The 27,510-nt window shown below is 30.7% G+C and overlaps 2 protein-coding genes and 1 long non-coding RNA gene across 3 annotated transcripts; 1 reads left to right on the top strand and 2 right to left on the bottom strand.

Moving 5' to 3' along the window:
• The first annotated feature begins 5,949 nt into the window (after positions 1-5,949).
• Positions 5,950-8,724, top strand: LOC133785965 (receptor-like protein Cf-9). Its single transcript, XM_062225177.1, has one exon. It carries the CDS (start codon positions 5,950-5,952, stop codon positions 8,722-8,724), a length of 2,775 nt encoding a protein of 924 aa, XP_062081161.1.
• A 6,131-nt stretch (positions 8,725-14,855) lies between these two features.
• Positions 14,856-15,944, bottom strand: LOC133785964 (receptor-like protein 9DC3). The gene has a single exon (XM_062225176.1). It carries the CDS (start codon positions 15,942-15,944, stop codon positions 14,856-14,858), a length of 1,089 nt encoding a protein of 362 aa, XP_062081160.1.
• Positions 15,945-16,776: 832 nt separating this feature from the next.
• LOC133784461 (uncharacterized) lies at positions 16,777-18,567 on the bottom strand. The gene is made up of 4 exons (XR_009871353.1): positions 18,408-18,567; positions 18,253-18,327; positions 17,723-17,784; positions 16,777-17,004 (listed from the first exon to the last, which is right to left on the bottom strand). It is a non-coding gene; the product is annotated as an uncharacterized LOC133784461 (long non-coding RNA).
• Between the last annotated feature and the right edge of the window lie 8,943 nt (positions 18,568-27,510).

Genomic DNA, 27,510 nt, shown 5'->3' with positions numbered 1-27,510 from the left:
TTTCTTCTTCCTTTTTGGTTTTCCTATTTAATGAACTCTTAAATCAAAGCTATTCCCGTCAGTGTGCATATAATAATCATGTTCTATATGAAGAGAACATAATGATTTGTCTAGGAATATCATAAATGGAATTCGTTTGTGGGAATTATAATCCACAGAAAACATATTTTAACAACTTGACAGTTAAAGTTGTTATGTTTGACTTTATTTTCGGTTAGATTAGTTTATGTGCACCGAAGTTATTTTAGTCTTTTCTTTCTGCTGTAATAATTCTATTGAAGCCTTGTAATCTCTTGTAATGAGTGACAGAAAAAGAAAAAATTCACATTGAATTTGAGAGTGAGAGAAGTGTTCAGAGAGAAGAAAAGAGTGCAAGAGAGTTGGGGAAATCTGAATCCAAGATCAGTGTTCTTGGAAGAAAACTCAAGCTGAGTTTTGAGGAGGGATTTCACCTAGGTTCTTGGTGGTGCACTAAACTAATCTTCAGCATTGTAATCTATTGATCAATGGAGAATACAACTCAGGGGAGTAACAAGAAGTAGGTCCTTAGTTTGGCTGAACCTGTATAAAATTCTGTGTTCTTTATTTTTCAGTTTTGTCCTTTTAATTTCTGGTTTATTGCTTGAATTGGTTTGATCAAATTAACTTGTTTACTTTATATATGTGTTGAGTTCTGTGTTGTAAAGATATACAACAGTTATGGCATCTTTCGATTAAAATGATAAAGCACAAAACTTTTGTGTATTTTATTTGATTCCATCATGTACAATAGTAGTGTTATTCTTGATAACAAAAGGTGCATTTATGCATATGAAGGTTCTGTTCGTTCGTGTTCTATGTCATTTCTTTCTTAATAAGTTTCACTAGTCGTGTGAGGCCTCGCACACTCTATGTATGGAGTTTCATTTGAACTCAAAGAATAAAGTTACGATAGGGGCAACTAACTATAGAATCTGTTAATCCTAACTAAGCACTTGCTGTGATCTCAATCTTATGCAAATAACTAATAATGAGTTTGACTCAGCGTAGAGAGAAAACAGAGCAGTAATCGAAATGCTTTAATTTTGCATATAATAACTCTATTATTTTTCCTGTCAACTATCTAACAAAATATAGGATCGTGGAACATTTTACATTATAAAATATCATCCTTGCAAAGTTAAAAACACATATAAACCTCAAGAGATTCACCAGGACTTGGTAAGGATTCACTAATGAAAGAGTAATAATCTCTAGATCTAGAGATGAGTAAGTTTACATTTTACAAGACTTGTAGTCTTTTGTTCTCTGCAGCCGATTTATGTAAGAAATTAACTGCACTTATTAGAGCCATGTTAATATAACATAAATGATAAAACAATAAGACTGAAACAAAAAAATTATACTTGTTTTCATAGTTCATTCCATAGAATTGACAGAGTAATATAAGTCTATGAATCAACAATCTTTGTTTAGTAGTGCTTTTGCATTTTTATTTTCATGCTCAAATTAGCGCTATAGGCAACAAGTTGCTACTTCTGCATTGCCACTAAGATATGATTTAGAAGTATATGTATTGATCTTCGTCACAAGAAACAAATCATGTTGAATCCCATACAAAACTCTTGTGATGATCTTTCTTGGTGAAACCATGAAGACGATCAATCTAAGAAACGCCAACAGACATATTTGAGATTTATTATGTTACTTTAAACTTCAGTGGGATTCTTTGTTATTTTCTTATGAATAGCACAAAATACATTTTATTTTCTTTTGAACAAATGAACTCATATTGCATATTTTTAATAAGGCACCACTGAACTTTCTGGATAATTACTGACATTTTTCTAAATAAGCATAAAAATAACATTTTTACAAAGATAGTTGAGATAGGACGTTTACAGCCATCATTTTGTTTTATTCCTTATTGGTGCAATTAGTAAGTCTTGTTACAAATAACTAATTGTAAAATGGAGAGAAACCCCTTACAAATAGATTGTTGGAGCAAGAAAGTGTTTGAGTTTACAAATAGATTCACCTCCTGGAAAACTATGGTGCTAGGAATATGTGCTAGGAATACTTTTTTATTTGGAAGACTTGCTTTTCTTTTTCTTTTTCTTTTTTTTAAAAAAAAAAAGGATAATAAGTCATCTTTGTTGTTAGCTTGATGATAGCAAATTAGATCGTCCATGCATGCATCAAATTGTATTTTCTAATTTAGCTAATTAAGTTAGAGTTTTCAGTGGCATCTTCTTATTAATTACCTTTACTTTGCACCTTCATTACGTTTAAATTATGCTTTTATTTTAATTATTGCTAAGCAATGTTGACAACTCTCGTACAAAAATCCATATCTCCAAAAAGCTTGTATATGAAAACCCGAAAGACTCACTAGAAAAATAATGATTCAGCTAAAGCTATTACCACTCAAAAATACGAATCACATTTATTAAAACATTGTGTAACATTAGACAATTTAGATGTCTTAATTAGTTAAGACTTAAATAGTAGCTCTTTAATTATTAAGTCTATGATATGAATCTTTTGAGTGAACAATATGCAATTCAGTAACCCAAAAAAATTATTATTACACTCATTTTCTTCCTAATTTAGTCCTTAATAATTAGCTAAGTGGTGTGGAGTTGGGTTTATGTGGATTCGATCTTGACGCATATGTTTTAGATATATTGTCAATCTTAATATATACGCATTAAGAATATAAATTACCAATCTTGTAAATTTCTGTTACCAGATTTCTATCAAAATAATAAGTTACATAGACTTTTTGTAACCCTTAAACTCTTTGATTTGATATATTTAATAAAAAAATTATATTATTTTAAATAATATAATATAATATAATAAATACATGCCACATTATTTTAAATATTGAAAGAGAATTTACTCATTTGGTACCCTATGTTTTTGCAAAGTACTATTTTGGTACCCTCTGTTTTCAATAATGCTCATATGGTACAATCTATTTTAAAATTATACATATTTGATACCCTAGACTCAGATTTGATAGATAAAATTTTGTTAATATGATTGTTATCCCCAAAATTTGAAAATGATGATGTGGCAATAGAAATGACAAGTGGCAAGGAATGGTTGGGTGATCTGACTTAGCAGCAGCCTAGTACATCAATGAAGAGTTTTGACTGCTTGAGAGGTGTCATGACCGACCGGGTAAGTTGCTTCCGACCAGGAGTGACTTTGCTGTCCAGCACTGGCATGTCCGAGCCAAGTGCACCCGAGGAGCCCGATGCGTGTCCGGTCGGACACCATGTGTCCGAGAACCGATCGGACACTCTATGCTAGAGGAGAGGCATCCGGTCGGACACTCTTCCGAGGAGAGTGCATGCCTTGTGTCCGCGGTGAGGCATGGGTTGGTCCGAGCGGACCATGTTGGCATGGTGCAGGTTGAGCGTGTCCGATCGGACACCTTAGGCCTGAGGAGATGATGGCCAGCCGCATGCATCCAAGTAGGCGTGTACTTGGGCTAGGGGTGTGCCTGGTCGGATGCATGTCCGAGGAGAGACAGTGTACTTGGGCTAGGGGTGTGCCTGGTCGGATGCATGTCCGAGGAGAGACAAAGGCCTGGTCCGTATGCATATGTCCAGCATGCATGTGTCCGACCAGCACTTGCATGAGTGGTCAGTAGGGGTATGGTCGACCAGAAGATGACATTCATCAACCAAGTAGAACAGACTACGTCAAATTCCCAGAAACGGCTTCAGCAAGAATCGGTGGGTATACGCGGGAATCTCTCATACTTCACGCAAATTGGGGGTTCTATTGCATTTTGAATATCTTTTGTAATTTAAATATAATACGAATAATAAAATATCCTGATCCTAGGGGATATCAATGTATGATCATAAGCCTATAAATACATGGCTGATGGGATCAGAAAATGACTTTTGGCAATTTGAAGTTTTGATCTGAGTTTTCTAGAGAGAGAAAGTGATTTTCCTTGAGAGAGAACTCTTTTGTATTCTGAGAATCTACATTGAAGAAACTTAGTTGACTAAGGTTCATCTGATCTTGAGTGTAGATAAAATAATTAAATCTCTAAGTGGATTTGGCTATTACCAACATATTGGGGCTGAACCACTATAAAAATTATGTGTGTTCTTTATTTTCTTTATTAAACTGTTTGTGTCGTTTGAATTCTCTTGAAGATTTGTCATTTTTGACGTTCTCACGTCGTTGGCAAAAAACGCAGTCAACAATGATCAAACTGTCATCAGTTATATGTAATTAAGTAATTAAATTTAAATTTGGAACTTACATAATTGACAGCAGTTTGATTAAATTGGTAAAATTTTATTAATTAAATTTGAGTTTAGGGTACCAAATATGTATGATTTTAAAATACAGGGTACCATATAAGTATTATTGAAAATAGAGGGTACCAAAATAATACTTTGTAAAAACACAAGGTACCAAATGGTTACCTACCCATATTTAAATAAAGAATTTTCAGCTAGAACACCGCATAAATAGTTTTCTTTAAGGAAATTTGCGGCGAAAATTAATAATGAGTCTGAAAGGTTGCCACTTAAATCATTGAGTATTTTATTTGGTAGCAAAAAAGTAGTATGAAATGTAGCACTTAAGTTGTAGAGTATTTTTTTGTTGCAAAAGTTACAATTTAAATCAATTTTACTAAATTTTAATTATTTAATAAAAATGCATATTTCTAACATTAAAAATGATTTGAAATATGTTTTAAATATAAAAAATAATTTAAAATTTATAACATAAAGTTTCAAATAATTTTTATATATACAAGTACTGTAAGCACACATAATTATAGTATAATTTTGATCAACCCATTCATTTGCAACACATGTATGTATAGCTTGATCCAAGAATGTTTGAATTATTGTAACTTATAAAGTTCAGTACTTCGTGGAAACTCTATACATATAAAGAACTGTAAAAACAACTTTATATTTATAAAGTTTGATGACCAGAGCATTCACAAATAATTATCGTGCTTTCGGTCTTGTAAAGAGACAATTAATAACCAAAAATATACCAGTTGGAAAATAAAATTTTATTATTAATTTTTATTTAGAAAAAGAAAGGTGTGGATGGTAGTAAACTTAATTGATAAAAAAAGGTGACAGTAGAAACAAAAAGATATGATAGTGTGAATGTAGTAGTTATTGAATTAAAAAAAATGTTATAAATAATTTATAAATAGTAATGATATGTAATCAAACATTACATACAATCATATTTTGTATTCACATATCTTTACTCCTTTAAAAAAGTACATTCCATGCCAATAGTTTGAATTTCCAACCCAAAATTAGTTGTTAGCAAAGATAACATCATGACCAAAAGATTTCCATCCAAACTTTAATCGGATTATACTTTTATTATTATTATTGAGTGGACGACTTGCTTTTTTACATGGAAGACTTGGAGATTTCTTTTCAATCTATTTTTATATATATATTTTGTAAAGTAACAGTTTTGTATCTTTAGGGGATTATATTGGTTTTAATTTAGTACCTAGACACATATTTCAGCTCAATTTTTTATCTATTTATTTATTCTTTAAAAAAATTTACAAAGAAAAACTAATTAGTTTTAAAAATTTGGTTGAGTTTTGTCTTGCCGAGTATGGAAAGACAACTATAGTTGGAGAACATTTCAATTTCTCTCTTCAAAGTTTCAACTCATACATTACTTTTAATATTATATATTATATATATATGGCATTTGTCTTGATATATTCTTCGTTGAAACTTCTTTGATTGCAAATTGAAAACATAAAGGTCCTACCACCTGGACTCCTAATTTGGACAGAAAATAACATTAACTTGTCCACCTTTCAAAATCTAACTTGGATCTTCTCATCATCATTATAAATAAATGGCGCAGCATTATACACTTTCATCAAACAATATATAGATTTTTCAGTTTTGTATAATAAAAGAGAGAGAGAGAGATATGAGGATGTTGTTATATTATTTGGTATTCTTCTTCTTGCTCATCCATTCTCAACTTTTCATTTCATCATCTTCGTCTTCTCCTGACCATGCACCCCAATGTCATCCTCATGAAAGCTCTGCCCTTCTCCAACTCAAGACCTCATTCAAATATGCTGCTCTTGGAGATGTCGACTGTAATAGGCTATACGAGAATGGAACTGTATTTCATCCTACAGACACCTGGAATAACAAAACCAATTGTTGCACGTGGGAGGGAATCACGTGTGACAATGTTACAGGCCACGTCATCGGTTTGGATTTATCTTGTAGCACCCTTCAAGGCACAATCAACTCCAACAGCACTCTATTCAAACTTCACCATCTCCAGGAGCTTCTTCTTTCTTATATTGATTTTAGAGGCTCCCTTATTTTACCAGAGTTTGGCAAATTCAAGAATATGACCTATCTTGATCTGAGCCACTCCAACTTCAGCGGTCATGTCCCTTTAGAGATATCCCATCTTTCCAAATTGGTTGAACTCAAACTTGGTGGGTATTGGGGGTATAAAGTCATGATAGGGGAAAATACCTTTAAAGCACTTTCTCAAAACTTATCCAACTTGACAAGTTTCTACCTAGCTGGTATTGATTTGTCTTCTCTCTCACCAGTAATCTCTGTCAAAAATTTCCCCTCTTTAATGTATATAGATCTCTACGAGTGTAAGTTGAGTAGGAAGCTACTAGAGAGTATTTTTGAGTTGTCGAATCTCACCGCTCTTTCTTTAGTAGAAAATGAAGCACCAAATGTCTCTCTCCCAACATCTAATTGGAGTAGTGCACTTAACCGTTTACGTCTCCGTAATAACACCTTCTCCATTGACTTACCTCTTTTATTGAAAGATATCCCAAAATCTTTGTCTTCTCTGCATTTAAGTTCCAGTAACTTAGTTGGTCCACTTCCGGACAACATTCAATTTTATGACTCGTCAAACCATCTCGTGCATAGTGCTCCAAATTTCACTAAATTGGTTTTATACAACAACTTACTCAACGGGACAATACCAGCATGGATATATGCCCTACCGTATTTGGAGTATTTAGACCTCAGCCAAAACCAATTTACTGGGGAGATAATTCGTGATTTTGAAACTACTTCATTCGGTGAAACTGTGTTTTTGGGCATCACTCCAAGATCCACATTTCAAAGTCAAAACCTCCGACATTTGGATCTCTCATCAAATAAGTTCAGTGGTACTTTGGAATTGGAAAAGCTTTTCATTTCCAAAAGGTTAGCATATCTTCACCTTTCCTCTAATAATATTTCAGTAACTTTTGGAAACACAAAAAACTATAGTTTGGGTAATCTTGAGCAATTATATCTGTCTTCTTGCAACATTACTGAGTTCCCACGCATTTTAAGATCTTCAAAACAATTACAAATTTTAGATCTCTCCCATAATCAGATTCAAGGACGTGTTCCTAAATGGTTATGGGAAGTGGGAAACAATTCTCTAACCTACTTGACTCTCTCTCACAACTTGTTAACACACATAGAGCCACTTCCATGGAATGGGCTAAGATACCTTGATCTTAGTTCCAACTTGTTTTCAAGACCTCTTCCAATTATTTCATCATCAATTCTATGGTTCTTCTCAGTAGCCAAAAATCAATTTGAGGGAGAGATCTCAACTTCCTTTTGCAAACAGACATCCCTTGTAGTGCTTGATTTATCTTCTAATAATTTGAGTGGCATCATTCCTGAATGCATGGGAAAATTTAGCGAACAACTTTCAGTCATGAATTTTGCTAGGAACAAACTATATGGCACTGTCCCCAACACATTTTCAAAAGGAAGTGCTTTGAGAAATCTCAATCTAAATGGAAATCATCTAGAAGGACGGTTGCCAAGATCATTGGAATATTGTAGAAATCTTCAAGTTCTAGATCTTGGAAATAACATGTTCAATGACTCATTTCCTCACTGGCTAGAATCTCTTCCAATGTTACGTGTTCTTGTCTTGAGATCTAATAGGCTTTATGGTTCCATAGGTGAACCTAAAACCAAATATCCTTTTCCTGATTTAAGGATTATTGATTTATCCCACAATGAGTTTGACAGTGCTCTTCCAACAAAATATTTTGTCAACTTCAAAGCTATGATGAATACAGAGAATGTCCAACTGAAGTACATGGGAGATAATTATTACCAAGACTCTATTACAGTGACCATGAAAGGATATGAGTTAGAGTTGGTGCATATCATAACTATCCTTGTAACTCTTGATTTCTCATGTAATAATTTTAGTGGAGAGATTCCAGTATTCCTTGGAGGGCTGAACGCACTCAAGGGCCTCAACATTTCTCATAATATGCTCAGAGGTACTATACCATCATCATTGGGAAATTTGACTAACCTTGAGTGGTTAGACCTCTCTGCTAACAAGCTAAGTGGGAATATTCCTTTGCAGTTGACCGATTTAATATGGCTCGAAATCTTAAACCTTTCAGAAAACAAACTCATGGGACCAATACCCAATGGTAAGCAGTTCAATACTTTTAGCAATGATTCATTCAAAGGAAATTTAGATTTGTGTGGTTTTCCACTGTCCAAACCATGCAATGAGGAATATGAAGGATCGACCATGGAGCAAGAAAATGAATCGGAGGATGCAAATGGATTTACTTGGAAAGTTGTGCTATTGGGGTATGGATGTGGCTTTGTGTTTGGGATCTTCATAGGTTATATTAATTTTTTCTCAAATGGAAGAGCAGGTTTGTTTGTGAAGTGGTTGTAGTATAGCAATGTGGTGTCATAATTGGCAAGGAGTGTCTCTTATTTATTTAGATTTAATTATATTTAGTCTCATGTTGTAATAAAGCTCATGTTGGTGTTGTAGTATTTTGTGTTTTTATTATTTTCCTCTTTTTTTCTTGTCTTTTTGGGTGGTATAAATTTATAAAATAATGCCTTGGAGTAAATAAGAGTAATTAGTTTCCTTATTATTATTGTGTGTTTTTGTACTTGAGATTGACCATCATTTGCAATTTAAGTATGCAAATGTTCATTATTACATCATCACCACTCATCCTCGGCTCACCTTGTTGATCAATGAAAATGACCAGATCATTACCATCTATATTCTATGAATGGACATAATGCCTTAAAATATTCTCACAAGATAATTTAAATATAATATTTTACCAATAAATATTAATTGTAATAAATATGGTAAAAATATTATATTCACTAAATACTAAAACCAGCTGAATCATGTGACAATTAATTAAGGATATGCTACTAATTTTTCTCAATTTACTTAAAATATTTTGTCTAAAATAAAATTTAGCCAATAAATTTTTTTACACATATTATTTTTTTTCTTGAGAAATAGGAAATTATTATTATTGTAATGTTAGTTTCATTTCTAGCTAAAATGGTCTTTTGGAGCTGTCCTGTTTTTCTCTGTTTTCTTCTTTTTATAACTTCAAAAGTATGATTTTACCGCTGCAAGCATCATTTTTCACTCCATCTTCAATTAATTATTCAACACAGAAAAATCAAATTTAGAAAATACCTCATTTATGCGTGTTCCCTGTATAAATATTAGAACATAAAAAAAAACTACTGTAACAAAACCTATCATTATTATAATTTGGTTCTCAAGTTTCATAGGTTTTTTCAACCGAGAATTATATAAACAGAATTAGTAGAATTTTTATAAAGGTTTGGTAGTTGTAGGATTTTTATAAAAGTTTGGTAGTTGTAGTTAGTTACTGTTGCAATAAAGTTGTTAAAGCTGTTAGTTTGTTATGGCTTTTAATTAATGAACACTTCATTAATAATGGTATAACATAATCATGCTTCTTCTTCTTTTTTCAACATTTTTTATGTGTTTTATTGTTCTTCTATCAAAATAATAAATATAAGATAATTCTCGTGGATATTTATAAATTTGGTAATAAAGACTAAAGATTAGATAAGGGATTATTCATAAATATGGTGTTTATGCTATTAGTGTCTAAAAATACGAGGATGATATTTTTATTAATTTGTATGAGAAAACTTATTAAAGAAAAAAAAAATATGAAAAACACAATTGATAACTAACTTAATATAAAAAATTTGATTAAGAGTAAAATTATGTTATAAACTAACTTTTATATAAAAATATAAGAAACTAAACTTATAAAGTGAAAATTCTTAAAAAAAATCATATTTTTGCAAACTTTATTAAAAAAATTATATAAAATGTAATTTGCCCTTACAATGAACAAAGTAAAATCGGAGAAGTGATTGGTAAGATTATTATTTGAAATATTTTCTTTTATAAAGCTTCATCATACAAACAATATTATTTAACAATAAATTTTAAAAAATAAATTTTTTATGTCATGTATATTTTTATATACGTGGCTGTAATAAAGTAGACAAAGAATGATTAATTTGATAGTGGAAAGTATTATAGTTATGGGATAACTTTATTATTTCTAATTAAACCAATCGATTATGTTATAACTTAAACTCTGTTCAGAGAGAGTTACAAAGCTTATAACGGAGCAAGTACGATAATGACCGGGTACATTTCATATAGAAAATTTTATTTAGATAAATTAGTGTAAAAAATTATTTAGTACTTTAAAAATTTATACATAAATCACTATGTAATTTTCTTTTATAGCAAAAAACAGTAAGTATTAATTGGGGAATGTTGTATTAATGCACCCATAAATGAAAATAATTATATTTTGTTTATTTTTAATTTAAATCTTCTTAAATTCCTTTTTGTTTGGTAGATAATTTCCATCTCAAACGTGGTTATCCACTATTTCTATTCATATATTAGTTATGATTATAGATATGGTCAAGTCATCTCATCATGTTCAGTAGTTATGTCCCAATCAATATTTTCAAATTCAAAACTCAAAAAGGAAAGACGAAAGAGCCAAAAGGGGAGTGTCAACATTTAAATTTTTAATGTCTTTTAAAATGGCTGGCTAGTTATATAATTATTAATTGTAATTTTATTTCTTTTTTTTATTGATTATTCATAACTTTGATGGACAATATTGAAGCAAAAATTTGACATTGAGATTTCTGTTAGGATTACACTTTTAAATGTTCATGTGGAATTGTCATATAATAAAAAATAAAAATTTATTTTTATATTGTATATATTTTTTAAATAAATAAAAGAAAGAAGAAGATTTTTGTGTGCTTAATTAGAATGATCTTCTTTTATATATTACGTTCCTTTATTACACATTATTTTGATGGGTTTAATTATTAATTTATCAGAAGCTTCCTAAGATCATCACAATTAATTAGACAGGTACAATTTCATCTAAATACCAATTTTTGTAAGCAACGGAAACCCGAATTGTGGAATTCATTTTTTTTTAATTTATTAAGTATCCTTAATCATTGCATTTCTCTAATTCTTTTGCATTGATACAAGCAACGTGCAAGATGCACGTTTGCTTAGTTTTATTTATAGAATTTATTAAATTTATATTAATGTCATATTAATTTTGAAATAAATATTTTATTTTAAATAATTTATTTATTTTTGTTTAAGTTTATGTTTGTTATAGTTTTTGAATTTGGGAGTGACAACAAGTAACTATATATTATATATTTAATGTAATATTAAATATTATACGTGAATTTTAAATTTAAATTTATTGCTAGTTTAAAAAAAATAATTTGTGCTAATTCACAGTAAATTATATTATATGTTTAATATGATATTATTCTAATAAGTGAGTTCAAGTTTAATTAAATTTTATTTAAGTTATAAAACGAATGATTTTATTATTTTTAAATAATTATCATTGTAAAATATCTCAAAAATATTATATTTTAATTTGATTAATTATTTGTTATTTTAAAATAATTACCATTGTAAAATATCTTTAAAATATCCTATTTTAATTTGTTTAAGTAATTATAATTTTTAAATAATTATTATTGTAAAATATCTTATTTTAAATATTTATTTATTTGATTTTATTTAAATTTAAGTGTTTACAAACTACCGTTAAATATAAGAATATTCTGTTAAAGTTAACATTAAAAAAAATAAAAAATCGTTAAAATCAATAATTTCCGTTATCTACCTACTTATTATTTAGAAGAGATATATGTAAATCATGAAGTCTCTTTCTTAAAACTTTTTTTAATAGCAATTTAAAAATATATATGTCCCAAATAATTGTTCACCTTGAAACATTTGACTTGGGATCTTCATCATCATTATAAAATGGCAATGCATTATACACTCTAATCAACAGTATATATTTTTCAATTTTTGCCATTAAAAATGAGAGGAAGAAATATGAACATGTTAATTTTTTCTAATATTCATTTAGAAAAAATATTCAAAATAATAAAATATTAAGAAATTCTAAATTAAAAATATGTATTTAAAAAAGTTTATTTGATCAAATTTCAATTTTTTAATTAAAAAAATTTAATGTAAAAAAATTATATATAAATATATATTATTCAATTAATATCTAAAGCAATTAAAATAAGTAATTTCTCACTTAAAAAAGTAAACAACAAAATAAGAATATGTATATTTATGACTCATGTCACTATTACATGTATATTGCAATAAAAAAAATACATTAAAAGACAAAATAAATAATTAATAATAGAAAAAAAAGAAATTTAAGCACGTAAATACTTTTCAGTTATAGTTTTGAAAACATAATTGATAGAGTAATTTAAAAACTTTAATATGAAATTTTAAAACATGTGATGAGAAATTATTATTGTTATCCAAAGAATAGGCGTGAATGACGTGGCAGACATTTTTAACACATGGCTGACACATGACAGAAGTTCTGTTCGACCAATCGACCAAGGAGGTTCCCCTGACATAACATCTGGGTCTTCTATACGACCAGCTTGGTCGTATATTCCGTATGTTTTGAAAAGATCTTGTATATTTATGATCATATCCGAGATTATCTCTCATGATCCATGATGATCCGATTATTTAGGAAAGAATATCTGTAAGTAATTCGTGTAACCCTCATTGAGCCTATAAATAGAGAGAAATAGCTCAAGGAATGGACTTTTTGACTGATTTAAGTTTATGCTTTACAAGAGACTTAGGGCTAATATCTTATGATTGTATTATTCATCTCTCTCAGGTCTGTGAAACTCAGAGAACCCTAGTTCTTTGATCACTCCATTGAGAACTGATATCAATAATAGCTTAAGTGGACGTAGGTCATTACCAGTTCTTGGGGCCGAACCACTATAACTTTGTGTGTCATTTATTATTTTTTCCATTAGATCTATTTCAACACTTTACATTACATCAAGCATTTGACTCCGTGTCAGTTGACTAAATCGAGGGTCAACAATTATGGCTCATTTATTATTTTTATTTTTAATTTAGTAACCTTGCTTAGATGACTTTATTATTATTTTTATTTATTTACCTTATTAATTTATATAAATTTTAAAACTAATAGTGTTAGAAAACAATAAAATAAAAGTGTTAGATCTAACGGAAATCAACAATTTCAGTTAAACTCACATTTATAATATATTAAATATAAACAACGTGAAATCCACGTTTGCTTAGTTTTATTTAGAAATTATTATATTTTTTAATTATCATTTAAATTTTAAATAAATAAACAATGTTATATATAAAAGAATGACACAAACATATTTTTTAAAAATTAAGCCAAAACATTGTTTATAATTTTAAAAGAAATAAATGATATCGTAATTTTTATTTTAAAAAATCTGTTAAACTAAGAATATGTTAGATACACACTTTTTACATATAAAAATATGATACATTCTAGTTTCAAAGTAAATTATTTGATGTTATTTATTAGTTTGAAATTTAGTGTTCATAATAATTTATATTTTGATTTTTTTATGTTTTGATTTATATATTATATATGGTGATTTTAATTTTAAAATCAAATAGTATTTTCTAATATTAATTTAGAAAAAATATTCAAAATAATAAATTGTTAAGAAATTCTAAATTAAAAGTATGTATTTAAAAAGTTTATTTGATCAAATTTTAATTTTTTTATTAAAAAAATTTAAAGTAAAAAAGATTTATATATAAATATATATTATTCAATTAATGGCTAAATCAATTAAAATATGTAATTTCTCATAAAAAATACTAAACGTGAAAAATAAGAAATATTTACATTTATGTCTTATAGCACTATTACATATATGCTTGGATAAACAAAATATATTAAGTGACAAAATAAATAAAAGAACGAAAATAATAAATTTAAACACATAAATATTTTATTGTGGCTCATTTATTATTTATTATTTTTATTTTCAGTTTATTTATCTTATTTAAATGACTTTATTATTATTTTTTAATTCATGTAATTTGTTACTTTAAAACTAACAATGTTATAAAACAATAAAAAAAAAGTGTAAAATCTAAATGGAAACCAACGGTTTCATTAGATTCATAATTATAATATATAAAGATAAATATATTACATGAGATAGTATAGCTTTATTAAGAAGCTGTAATAGTTTTACAAGGCGCGTCCAAACCATAAATTAATATTTTTTATTGTATTAGCTTTAGCTCTGTATTTTCTTATCTTTTTTTAAGCAACATCTGTTTTGATCGCCATTTGTGAGACTTTTATGAGTGTGTATATATAGAGAGAGATCAAAAGGAAAGAAATGAGAAGTGACTAACAATGTTTATGTGATAATAAGTATAATTTTGAAATTCTCTCGATATCAAACTGTACAAAAGTTGAGTAAAATTAATTAAATAAAACTTAAATAATAATAATAATAATAATGAACCACAATAAACTAAACTTTTTGTAAGTTAAACATGCGATTTATTTTAAACACACCTACAAGCTCTAATACACTTTAAACAAAACATTAAAAATTTGCAAACTAATGTCTTGTCCCGATTCCACCATTTTGACGAACTTTCCGCTTTGATCTTTTCCTGAAAAGATGCCACTGTTTTGCTTTCATTTTTTTGACAAGCCCATCAATTATATTATCTTTAAGGACCATGGATCCCACTGAAATTCCTATAACCATTCCGCTTCCATATCCCATCAACACAATTTTCCAATCAAATCCATTCACATGCTCCTCATCTCCTTCTTGTTGAGACGTTGAAGATGATGGTTGGTGTGCCATGTCCTCGTTGCATGATTTAGATATTGGAAAACCACACAAACCTGAATTTCCATTATATGAATCTTCTGTGAACGTATCGAATTGTCGGCTACGAGGTATCCGTCCCTCCAATTGGTTCATAGAAAGATTTAAAAACCCGAGTTGATTTAGATTTGATGCCAATTGCCATGGAATCTTCCCAGTAAGCTTGTTAGAGGAGACATCTAACCCTTCTAGATTGATCAAATTTCCTAATGATGGTGGGATATTACCTGTCAGCTTGTTATGTGACAAATTGAGACTTTTCAGTGACTTGAGCTTACCAATCGACTTTGGAATCTTGCCTGTGAAGTTATTTCTTGACAAATCAATTATTACAAACATGTTATGAATTTTTGCCAACTCGAAGATGAATCCTTTTATTGCCACTGTCATAGAATCTTGATAAGTATTGTAATCTACAGACACTTCCATGTAGTTAAAGTAGCTTGAACTAGCATCCTCCATTCTTAAAAGTTTCCCAAAAAATATTTCTGGCAAAAGCCCAACAAATTCATTTCCAGAGAGATCGAAAATTCTCAATTTTGGAAAGGGAAGTTTTAGCTTGGGATTTCTTATTGAACCTTGAAATCTATTAGATCTCAAGATAAGAACTTGGAGCATCGGAAGAGATTCTAACCATTGGGGAAATGATCCATCTATTTTGTTGTTTCCAATATCTAACAATTCCAAATTTTTACAATTGAGCAAAGATTTTGGCAATGTCCCTCCCAATTGATTTTCATTAAGATTCAAAACACTTAAAGGGTTTCCTTTTGCAAAAGATGGAGGAATGGTACCATGAAACTTATTCATATGCAAATCTAGAACTGTGAGTCTTAAATTTCCAAGACATGGAGGAATTCTCCCACTCAAATTGTTATTTGACAAATCAAGGAGTTCAAGCCTACTGAGATTGCAAATCAATGGTGATATTCCCCCAACCAATTTATTGTTTGAAATGGAAAAGGATGACACTCTAGGAAGTGGAATTGGAAATTGACCTTGAAGTTGGTAGGAGCAAATGTCAATGCACTCTAGAGTCCTCCAAGGAATTCAGTCTATTTGAGTCAAAAGGTTGTGAGAAATATTTAAGAAATATAATGAATCCATACCCATATTCAATAGCCATTTGGGAACACTTCCTTCAGTTTCATTGTTGGAGAGGTCCAATTCTTCTAAATTTTCTAAGCTTCTTAAGGAGTATGGGAACTCCCTTATACCACATGAAGACAAATATAATTGAGAAAGAGTATTGGGAAATGTATCATTATTATTGTTGGATACCAACAACAAACTATTATCAGAAAGATAAAGAGTTTGAAGCTTTTTTAACTTTGAAAACTGGTCTAATTGCACGATACCACTCAAGTTGCTTGAAAAAAGTTCTAAAGAAGAAAGATTGACTTGTTGAAAAATTGATCTTGGAAAAAAGCCTTGTAAGTTATTAAAAGATAACGAAAGAAATACCAAAGAGTTGTGTTGAAATTCTTGAAGGCTACCGCTAAATTTGTTGAAACTTAGCTCTGATACCAACTTGTAACACTCTCACTTATTTTAGTTAAAATCATATTTGAGGTGTTACGTTTTAAAACTATATCATACTTTATTAGTGCGGAAGTCTGGACATTTTTTTTTTAAAACTTGAAAACTTATTTCACATTATTTACATTAAACATAAAGTGTGTCTCAAACATATTATACATAAGTATTAAATAACCAAATTTGTTTTCAAAACATAACTTCACACTTTATTACAAATATCACACTGATAACTGAAATAACCCACAAAAAGGTCGATATGTTCATATGTACAAATCAGGGTCAGGACCATGCTTCAGTTCTCCTTATGCCATTCACTCATTTCTTTCTCTACCTGCAACACAAGACAACTGTGAGCCTAAAGCTCAGTAAGCAAAGTAATGCATGCAGTGCTAATGATTACCCAATGTCAATGGACATACACAACTTCTTTTTAAATTTTGGGCCCCTTAATATTGTGCACACTGTTTGAATTGGTCAATGCCTGCAGGGCTTGTTACACATATCATATAAAATCCCATGGGTTCTCCTCCGGCTAGCCATCACCACAGTAGGGCACATTAAAAACCTTATTCCATCGTTGCCCCGTCGGGCTCAAGAGTTAAGGCGGCCACACACTGTGGTGTCAATACATATAACAATAACTCATATGGAGGAGAAATAAAAATGGAAACATGGCAAACAATGTAATTGGTTCACTAAAACCTAGCCCAAATTATTGGGTAGCCACTATAAGCCTACTATAGGCCTCCGTTTACACTTATTAACACTTTCATTTACCTTTTCAAAACAATGGCACTGAACTTAAACTTCTTATTAAAACTTTCTTTTATGTTGCACAAAACTTGCAAAGGCATCATATAATTAATCATCATAATATCATGCATGGTCTTATATCATATAATAATTTACCATATCATTATTATGCCATGCATACAAATTTATGATGAAGTGTCAATGTATGTTAATACCACTTACTCACAAAATATTCATATAATGCATACTTTCACATAACATGTAACTCTTGTGTTGCAGTTGAGTACTTTACTTACCTTCTGTCCAAAATATATTTCACCATGTAACAAGTGGTGTCTTAGGTATTGATGTGCTTATCCTGACAATGGCATGGATTTCTCATCATAATGATGGCAGTAATACATTGAACTCTCATTTAAAAATACCCATAAAACATCATATCAAATTTCATACCCAAAACATGCCTAAAATGCCTTAAACCACCTAGATCGAGCATTAGATTTATCTTAGACATTTGGAGAAATTTTGACAGAGTTTCCCCTTAATTTTAGCTATCCTCAAATATCAAAATCAACCAATAATCAACATCGAATAACCTGCCACAACCATATATCCCAAATACCAACATAATTCATCATAAAGTTATCATATACCGATTTTGATAAAATTCTAATTTCCTAGATCATCAACCAAATTAAATGATTCTCCACATCTATTCAAACATTTATAAACATATATACTCTCTTATATACTCAATCAAATAACTAAAAATCAGCTTGTACTCCAAGAACCCCAAAAACCTCATAAAACACAAAATTTCACTTACCGAGTAACTTTTCGGCGAAAACAATCTCTTCAAGCTTTCTAAACCTCAAACCACTTGGAAACCACCAAGAAATATCTTAGAAAAGATAAAATACCATAGATAAGCTCTCAGAAAAATTCAAAAACATGGTTTAACTTCCAAGTACAAGAACTTACCATAAAAAGGCTAGAACTAAGCTTAATCCACTTCTTTGGCTTTGATTTCACTTGGATCTCCTTAGAATTTCTTCAAACCAGCCAAGAAATGGTTTTTGGTTTTCTTTTCTCTCTGTTTTTCAGAGTAATGGTCGTGCAAAGTGATAATGGTTGATGAAAATTCTTTATTTTCAATGATTTGGCCTTATTGTATCAAAATTTGACACCTTTCATCTCATCATTTCACCTTTTGACTTATGAGAACCTTATCACTTCAATAATTTCGACTTAATCATCTGCTAGGCCTATTATCCTTATGTGTAAAACACTCACACCAAACCTTAGGTCTATATGAGTTCATACCCAATAGTTATGCTTACCCGATCGAGCGTAGCGCACTTATACTAAGCTCGTTTTGACTTTGCATCAATACCACTGATTATGTATACCTCCCATCAAGAATTGATCTAATGGTTCTAAAACCACTTTTACTTCATCAATGAGACCTTAATCATACCTCAATTATATTTGGCAAATCCACTAATACTCAATTTTACCCTGAAATACTAGTAATCGACATTGTACTATTTTTCACCACTTAACATCTTTTGCCTTCTATATCTCACTTTCCTCACTTAATTCCATGCCTCATCCATATTTTTCATACTTTCTTATATCTTGAGCACATCAAACACCCATAAAGACAACTCAAATGCCACAAGGTTAATAATATTGAGCATACATACAGGCATCACATACACAACTTTTATACTTATACATGAAAACACTTGTAAGAATATGCATATGCTCAAATTATACATATTGTATGATATATAATGCAATGCAATGCAATCATGTGATTATTGGCTATATTATATCAAAATAATGTGGGTGCTACAATCCTCTACACCTTATAAAAATTTCGTCCTCGAAATTTCTCTTACCCAAATAGCTCTAGGTATTTAGATCTCATTTCATCTTCCCGTTCCCACGTCATTTCCTCAATGTTTGAACTTCTCCACAAGACCTTAACCAGTGAAATCTTCTTATTTCTCAACTCTTTCTCTTTTCTGTCAAGAATTTTCACTGGTTTTTCTTCATATGTTAGGTCTTGTTCAACTTCTATTGGCTCGTAGTTTAGCACATGTGAAGGATCTGGCACGTATTTTCTCAATAATGAGACATGAAAAACATCGTGGACATTTGACAGTGATGGCGGTAATGCCAGTCTATAGGCTACCTTTCCCACCTTTTCCAATACTTCAAAAGGTCCAATAAATCTTGGGCTTAGCTTCCCTTTCTTTCCAAACCTCATTGCTCCTTTCATAGGGGCAATTTTCAGAAATACCTTGTCCCCAATGTTGAACTCCACATCTCTTCGCTTTCGATCAGCATAACTCTTTTGTCTACTCTGAGCAGTTAACATTCTTTTTCTTATTTTCTCTGCTGCTTCAGTTGTCCTTCTGACCAGATCTGGACCAAGATACTTTCTTTCCCCCATTTCATCCCAATGAATTGGTGATCTGCCATATAACATTTCATATGGTGCTACACCAATCGTTGCATGAAAGCTATTGTTATAGGAAAACTCTATCAGACACAAATACTTCTCCCATGATCCTTGAAAATCTAGGACACAAGCTCGAAGCATATCTTCAAGAGTTTGAATGGTCCTTTCAGATTGTCCATTAGATTGGGGGTGATATGCCGTAGTAAACTTCAATTTTGTACCCAATGCTCTTTGCAAACTTTCCCAAAACAATGAAGTAAATCGAGCATCCCGGTCTGCAATTATAGATACTGGCACTCCATGAAGTCTAACAATCTCCTGAACATATAATTCAGCCCACTGATCCATAGTATAAGTCATGCGTACCGGAAGAAAGTGTGCTGATTTGGTATATCGGTCTACTATAACCCAGATAGCATCATGTTGTTTAGAAGTCTTTGGCAATCCAACTACAAAATCCATAGTAATCTCTTCCCATTTCCACTCTGGTATCTGTATTGGTTGTAGTAAACCAGCAGGTTTCTGATGTTCAGCTTTCACTTGTTGACAGGTTAAACATTTGGCTACAAACTCGACCACATCCTTTCTCATGTTGGGCCACCAATAGTGTCTTTTCAAGTCATTAAACATCTTGGTCGTTCCCGGATGTACTGAATACAAGGTATTGTGAGCTTCAGTAAGGATGTCTCTCTTCAACTCCTCATTATTAGGGACACAAACTCTTTCCTTGAACTTTAGCATCCCATTACATGACACACTAAACTCATTGACCTTCCCACTTTCCAATTCACCTTTTTGTTCCACCAAGTAAGGATCCTCACGTTGACCTTGTTTGATTCTCTCTAACAAGGTAGACTGAATAGTCATTAATGATAATCTTCCTGTGATTACCTCAATCTCCGCTCTGCACATGTCCTCTTGAAGTGGTCTTGTCAATTTCCTAAAAAATGACACATTACCATGAGACTTTCTACTCAGTGCGTCTGCAACTACATTTGCTTTTCCAGGATGATAAAGTATTTGAAAATCATAATTTTTCACTAGCTCCAACCATCTCCTTTGTCTCATATTTAATTCCTTCTGAGTGAAGAAATACTTGAGACTTTTATGATCGGTATATATTTCGCACTTCTCACCATACAGATAATGTCTCCAAATCTTTAGTGCAAAAACAACTGCTGCCAACTCCAGATCATGTGTTGGATACTTCTGTTCATAGTCCTTCAATTGTCTAGAAGCATAAGCTATGACTTTTCCATTCTGTATCAACACACACCCTAAACCTTGCTTTGAAGCGTCACTATAAATCACAAGTCCTCCTGATCCAGATGGAATAGTAAGTATTGGAGCAGAAACCAATCTTTGCTTCAACTCTTGAAAGCTTTTCTCACAAGCTTCAGTCCATTCAAACTTAATATTCTTCCTCGTCAGTTGTGTCAATGGCATTACTATCTTGGAAAATCCTTCAACAAATCTTCGGTATTAGCCTGCTAATCCTAGAAAACTCCTTACTTCTGAAACATTTGTTGGTCTATTCCACTTACTAACAGCTTCAATCTTTGATGGATCCACTGAAATACCATCTTTTGAGACTATATGGCCCAAAAATGCCACCTTCTCTAGCCAAAATTCACATTTCTTAAATTTGGCATAGAGTTGTTTTTCTTTTAATTTCTCCAACGTCAACCTCAAATGTTCCTCGTGTTCTTCTTCGGATCGAGAATACACCAAAATATCATCAATAAACACTATTACAAACTTATTAAGGTAGTCCTTAAACACCCTGTTCATCAAGTCCATAAATGCAGCTGGAGCATTAGTTAATCCAAATGGCATCACAAGGAACTCATAATGGCCATACCGAGTTCAAAATGCGGTTTTTGGTACATCCTCTTTTTTAATCTTTAATTGGTGATACCCAGATCTCAAATCAATCTTTGAAAATACTCCTCTTCCTTGTAATTGATAAAAAAGATCATCAATGCCAAGCGTTTGCGTCAGTGGGGCACTGCCACAAATGCCAGTTTGTGACAGTGCCCCACTGACGCAAATGACACTCTGGTTTGCGTTGTAGGCAATTGCGTCATATATCAAACTGATGCAAAAAATCAATTGTGACAGTTATAAACTGACGTAAATGATCTTTTTTGTTGTAGTGTATGGAAGAGAAGCAGAGATTAATATATTAATGTTGGATGAGTAGTGTGTGTCACATGCTATTGGATCATCTATATTTATGGCCAGCCAACCCTCTTACAAAATACTTACAATTGGCGGACGGAACTTTTCTATGGAGGAATTGAATTATTGATAACTTATTTTACAATTGGCGGACTATGGACGAAATTTCTTTCATTATGGTCCCATCTTTTTGTTAGGCAGACGACAATGACGTTTACTTGACTAATCTTCACATGCTGACGAAATGTATTTATTATATAGTTTAGCATTTATTTTTTGGTGAGAATTATTATAGTTAGTTATTGCTGTTGCATAACAAATTAGTAAAAAAAATATAATGTTAGAAAATACCCACAGATCACATTGTCATGGGATTTTTTTTTTTTTAAATAATACAGTAATTACATTAAATAATTATAGGACCTGTCCATATGTGCAGAGAGTCTACATCTCCTTAAATAATTACCTTAAATGATTATTGAAGAAAAAGCTTAATTATTTTGTAATTTTAGCTCTCTTATCTTGCAGTACTTAAATCCCATAGAGTTCCTTGCAGACACTGTGGTTGAGAGAGAGTATATTATATTTCCAATTACAAACATAGATTGATAGACCACTTCTAATATACAACATCTGAATTGTGTTAAATTTGTCACAAAAAATGGACAAAGCAGCAAAATAACATTTTAATATGCAAATTGATGTATATATAGATATATAAATATATAGCAATGCATCATTTATTTAGCATTCCATTGAAAATTCTCTTATAGGCTTATTTGTACTGTTGGTCTCGATCATTTGTGTGTGTAGGCAGATTAATTAGTCTTTATTTAACTTTTTTTTTGTTGATAAAATGATCCCCAAATTTTAATTTTTCATCAACAAATATTAAGAAATTATTACTATTTTGTCCCCATTTTATTATTATATTTTTTGTTAGCAGATTGCCCAACCCTCTTACTTTTAATATATTTTTAATTTTAAATAAATAAAATAATATCAAACAAAAAATTAATCAAAACTAAAAAAAAATTTGAATGCTTTCAGCAAGTTCTGCTTTGGTTGAATTGGAAAACTAATTCAACAACTCTGTTGAAAGTGACTAGATGAATTGATCGTGCCAAAGTTATTACTTTTAGGAAGCAGGTCTACTCGGCTGCCATTGTAGCTCTGGTTTACCAAATTTGGAGGGTGAGGAATGAGATTTTTTGGCTGGGGAAAATTACTCAGCCTGAGAAGATTGTACAGAATACGAAATTCAATGTAAAGACAAAAATTGCATATATAATGCCAAAGAAAATTAGTCAAAGAAACTTAGTTTGGTTTGGGAATTTGTAACGGGAATCTGTATTGAGTCTATTTGGGTTTGTCCTGTTTTTGTAGCTCTGGCTGTTTGAGGACTTAATTGTAATAATTGTTGGTTGATTAATGAAAATTTTCTGATTTATAAAAAAAAAAATAAAAAAAATTATCAGGAAATATATATGTATTATGAAATTAAAATGTTAAAAGTTGAATAAGAAATTATTATTAAAAGTTTCATCAATGTAATAAGACACATAATCCACGTAATGTTATATTCAATTTCAGGCTGATATCGATCCAAAACCCATACATCGAGGAATAAGATTATTGATCAATGAATAAATTGAAGATGGTGACTTTCCTCAACAGGTATATATGACATTAATTATATATGTACACAATATGTGTACATATACATGTATAACTCTCATAAATTGTATAAATGAATAGACAAATTTTATTGTAGGGGATTCAGCCAAAAGAGCTTTATTGGTAGGATTTTTGTGTATTCTCGACCCGTGAATAGTTTTTTGCGCGATTTTTTTTATGACAGTATATTTTGTAGTTATTTAGAGCACTCATAAATTTTTTAGAAAATTTTGAATAATTTACAGTGCCGAAAATTAAGTACAAACATGTTTTTTTCCACGTGCATAAAAAAATTAGTCACGCATGCAACAATTTGTTTTGAATCTAGTTTTCGGCACTGTAAATTGTTCAGAATTTTCTGAAAATTTGTAGGATACTCTACTAAATAACTACAAAATATATGGTAATGAAAAAAATCGCGCCGAAAACTATTCACAGGTTGGGAATACACAACAGCCGGGGCTTTTTTTGAAACTCCTATAGTATAAATATATACCTCGCAAAGTGTGATTTTTCATGTAAGCTCTATTAGGTAGTATGTTTAATTTGATGAATATATTGAAATTCCATTTTTAATAATTACCAAATTAATTAAGCCAAGTGAATTAATTAAAGTGCGGAATGGTAATTAACTGTTTACACAGAATACAGTTCTGTCGGGACAGAAACCAAACTTGTCACGACAGAAACTGAACACAATAAAAAGACAGTGCAAAACAATAAAGAACACAGCGAATTTTTACAAGGTTCAGAAACCCTTTCGGATAACCTACTCCTTGGGGCCACGCCCAGAGAATAAAACCAATTAATAAAGAATCACAAGTACAAAAACATTGACTTAAACAAAACAAGACTCCCTCTTGAGATTTTCCGCAACTTGTTGTACTTCTCTTCACTAATCTAATCTTGATTGAAACGCTCAACCACTTGAACTCCCTTCAATGGTCAGCGAGTGCTTGCATCCTCCCGACGCAAGGCTTGTAAAAAATCTTCTCCCGAAGACTACAAACGCTGTGTTCAAATTACAATGTGTATTCACTCATGAACATGGTATAAGCTCACTACTAAAAACTAAACACACATAATTCTACAAGATCACGTGAATACTTATGATCTTGAATACAAAGAGGAACTCTCAAATATTACAATAAAGCTCACGAATAATGCACCAAAGAGTTCGTCTTTCTCACTGCCTTTAGAGCCCTATTTATAGTCTTTTTCGTGCTCACAAAGGCAGAGAAAGAATTCTTCTAATAAAGGCAAGAATCACAGTAGTTAATCTTGATTGATGAAGAGTTGTCTTATTTAGAAGATGCTGATCCGACAGATGCGATATCGGTGGGGACAGCTCAGACCTGTGTCGGCTCAAAACAAGCTTAAAAATGAAACAGTAATTAATGACATTAAGAACTAGTTTCCTGATTGCAATCCTTGAGCTGCACGAAAATATGTCAGCAAATAATCCAAAAAATAACTTTGGGTAAGTACCGAATATTTGCAATAACCTTTGTTTCCTTTATAAACAAAAAGAGACAATATATGTTAAATAAGGAAGCATATTATTGACCAAAAATCACACAAAAGGAAAAGAGAGATTCCGAAAATTGGAATAAAGGAAACCAAATATTTTCCAAACAAATCCGAAAAATATAAGAAAGGAAAACAAATATTTCCGAAAATTATAATAAAAGGAAAACAAATATTTCCAAAAATTATAATAAAAATAAACAATTAAATTAACAATTTTTCTCTTTTAAGAAAAAAAGATATTTCTATAAAAATACAAATTATAGGATTTACATATATTATCAAACATATTTGATTGCAGGAAGTAAATGGAATACATATGAAGAATGGGGTGTTAAACTTCGCATCATATCGTAATATCTTTCCAATATGGGCTATAGGAGAATATCGTCGACGAGTTTTAACTAAATATTAAACTTAGTTGGACTCTGAAGAAAACTATTATTAATTATCAGTTTGAGTAGTTGTGCCTTTGTACTCTGTAATAAAGAAACTTCTCCAATAATATGTCATGCACACCATGCATCATGTCATATTTTTATTTAATTAATGTTATTTTGCTTACATTATTAATTTGTCCAAGTCAAGTTTGTGGTCAAAATATATAAGTACGTAATGTTGTGTATTGCATTAAAAATTAATAAATAAAAAATAGTTCTATTTGAGGGGCTTGTTATGAAATAATAATGAATATATGTATATATATCTTGGGTTTATAGAACTCAAATTGAAAATTTGATTATTTAGTATTTAACAATTTTACTAATGAAAATTTGATCATTATAAATATTTATAATTTAATTACAATTCTTAAACTTTCTAAGCATCGTATGCATTATGGATCGTATCTGAGGGCAGCTACTGTTATAAATTACTAGATTAACCTTTGAGTTAATTGATCTAGCAATCTATCATTTATGATCATAAGTCACGTAGATTGGAGTGTAAGTCGTGACTGGATTTATTAATTCGATAGTTTGTCTAATTAACTTATAGCAGGAACACCTAATGGTATCAAAGCATGTAAGATTACGATTTTTTTCAACTTTGAGAACCCCAAACATCTAACTTTATTTTATCTTTTAGCAATTAACAATCATTTGATCTTTTAATATTTGGATATATAATTCATAATTATTTGACTTTATAACGCAGATTTTAAATTTTATTTTTGAATAAACAATATTTTTTCTTGCTGAACATTTGATATTATGAGATTAATTGTGTCCTCTAAAATATATGGTATGTTCAAATTTCCTCATGAACTATTGATATTATCAGATCGTGCCCCCTGTTACAATTTGCATAAAATAACTAACATTTTTGTCTCCGAACTTTGACAACTACCAAATTGTGCCGCCTTTAATTATAAAAATTTAAAATTCTATTTTTCTATTAGTTCTTGAAAAAATTTAAAGAAAAAATGTTAAAAAAATCAATAAAAGAAAAATTATTCAAAATTCTCTTTAAATACACTTAAGTTTAAAAATGTTTTTTTTACAACCAAATTTCGAGAATAGAAATTATGGTCTCGAAAGATAGACTCGAAATAAGCAAGTATGCCACGACATCAGCATATGCGCGAACTAAGTTTGACAGTTTCGCTTGGTATCAATGTAACGACCCAAATTTCCTAATAAGGTTAGAGCTTTGATTAGGGGACCATGATGGCGAATTTTGGAATTATGTGATTATATGATATGTATGTGTATCAGTATGTGATCATGTGAATAATATTATAATATGACTTGATATGCATGTTTAGGTGTATTAAATATGCATGTGGACCCATTTATGTTTAATTGGGTAATTTTCATAATTTAGTCCGTTTTGGGTATATTTGGCATATAATAGGTATGTGTGTGGTACTTCATTATTATTTGGTTATGCTAAGGTTACTCAGCATGAGACGATCCTAGGAGGCAAGCCAGTGGGAAACTCACAATGGGATCCATACTTGACTCGGAGTGAGTCAAGGGGTATTTAGCACATTATCGGGATATTGGGTAATAGGAATAAATATTTGATGATAAATTTGGAGTTAGTAAGATCATGAGGGAATTCTTGGAATTTTGACTATTTTACCATGGGGGTGTTTTTGGAACCCCGAGCATTAGGATTTGCTTGAGATTACTTAAGCTCGAAGTAACCTGTCATAAACATAAAAAGAATGTTCTCTCTCCCTCCTGTTCCATTTTCGACACCCGTTCGCATTTTCGAAGGAAACTC

This window comes from Humulus lupulus, chromosome 6 (assembly GCF_963169125.1).
Source record: "Humulus lupulus chromosome 6, drHumLupu1.1, whole genome shotgun sequence".
NCBI lineage: Eukaryota > Viridiplantae > Streptophyta > Magnoliopsida > Rosales > Cannabaceae > Humulus > Humulus lupulus.
Note: the sequence above shows the minus strand (reverse complement) of the source record. Positions and strands in the feature narration are given on the sequence as shown.

Excerpts from the sequence above, each read along its gene's own strand:
- LOC133785965 (XM_062225177.1), top strand. The coding sequence starts at position 5,950 with ATGAGGATGTTGTTATATTATTTGGTATTCTTCTTCTTGCTCATCCAT.
- LOC133785964 (XM_062225176.1), bottom strand. The coding sequence starts at position 15,944 with ATGAATAAGTTTCATGGTACCATTCCTCCATCTTTTGCAAAAGGAAAC.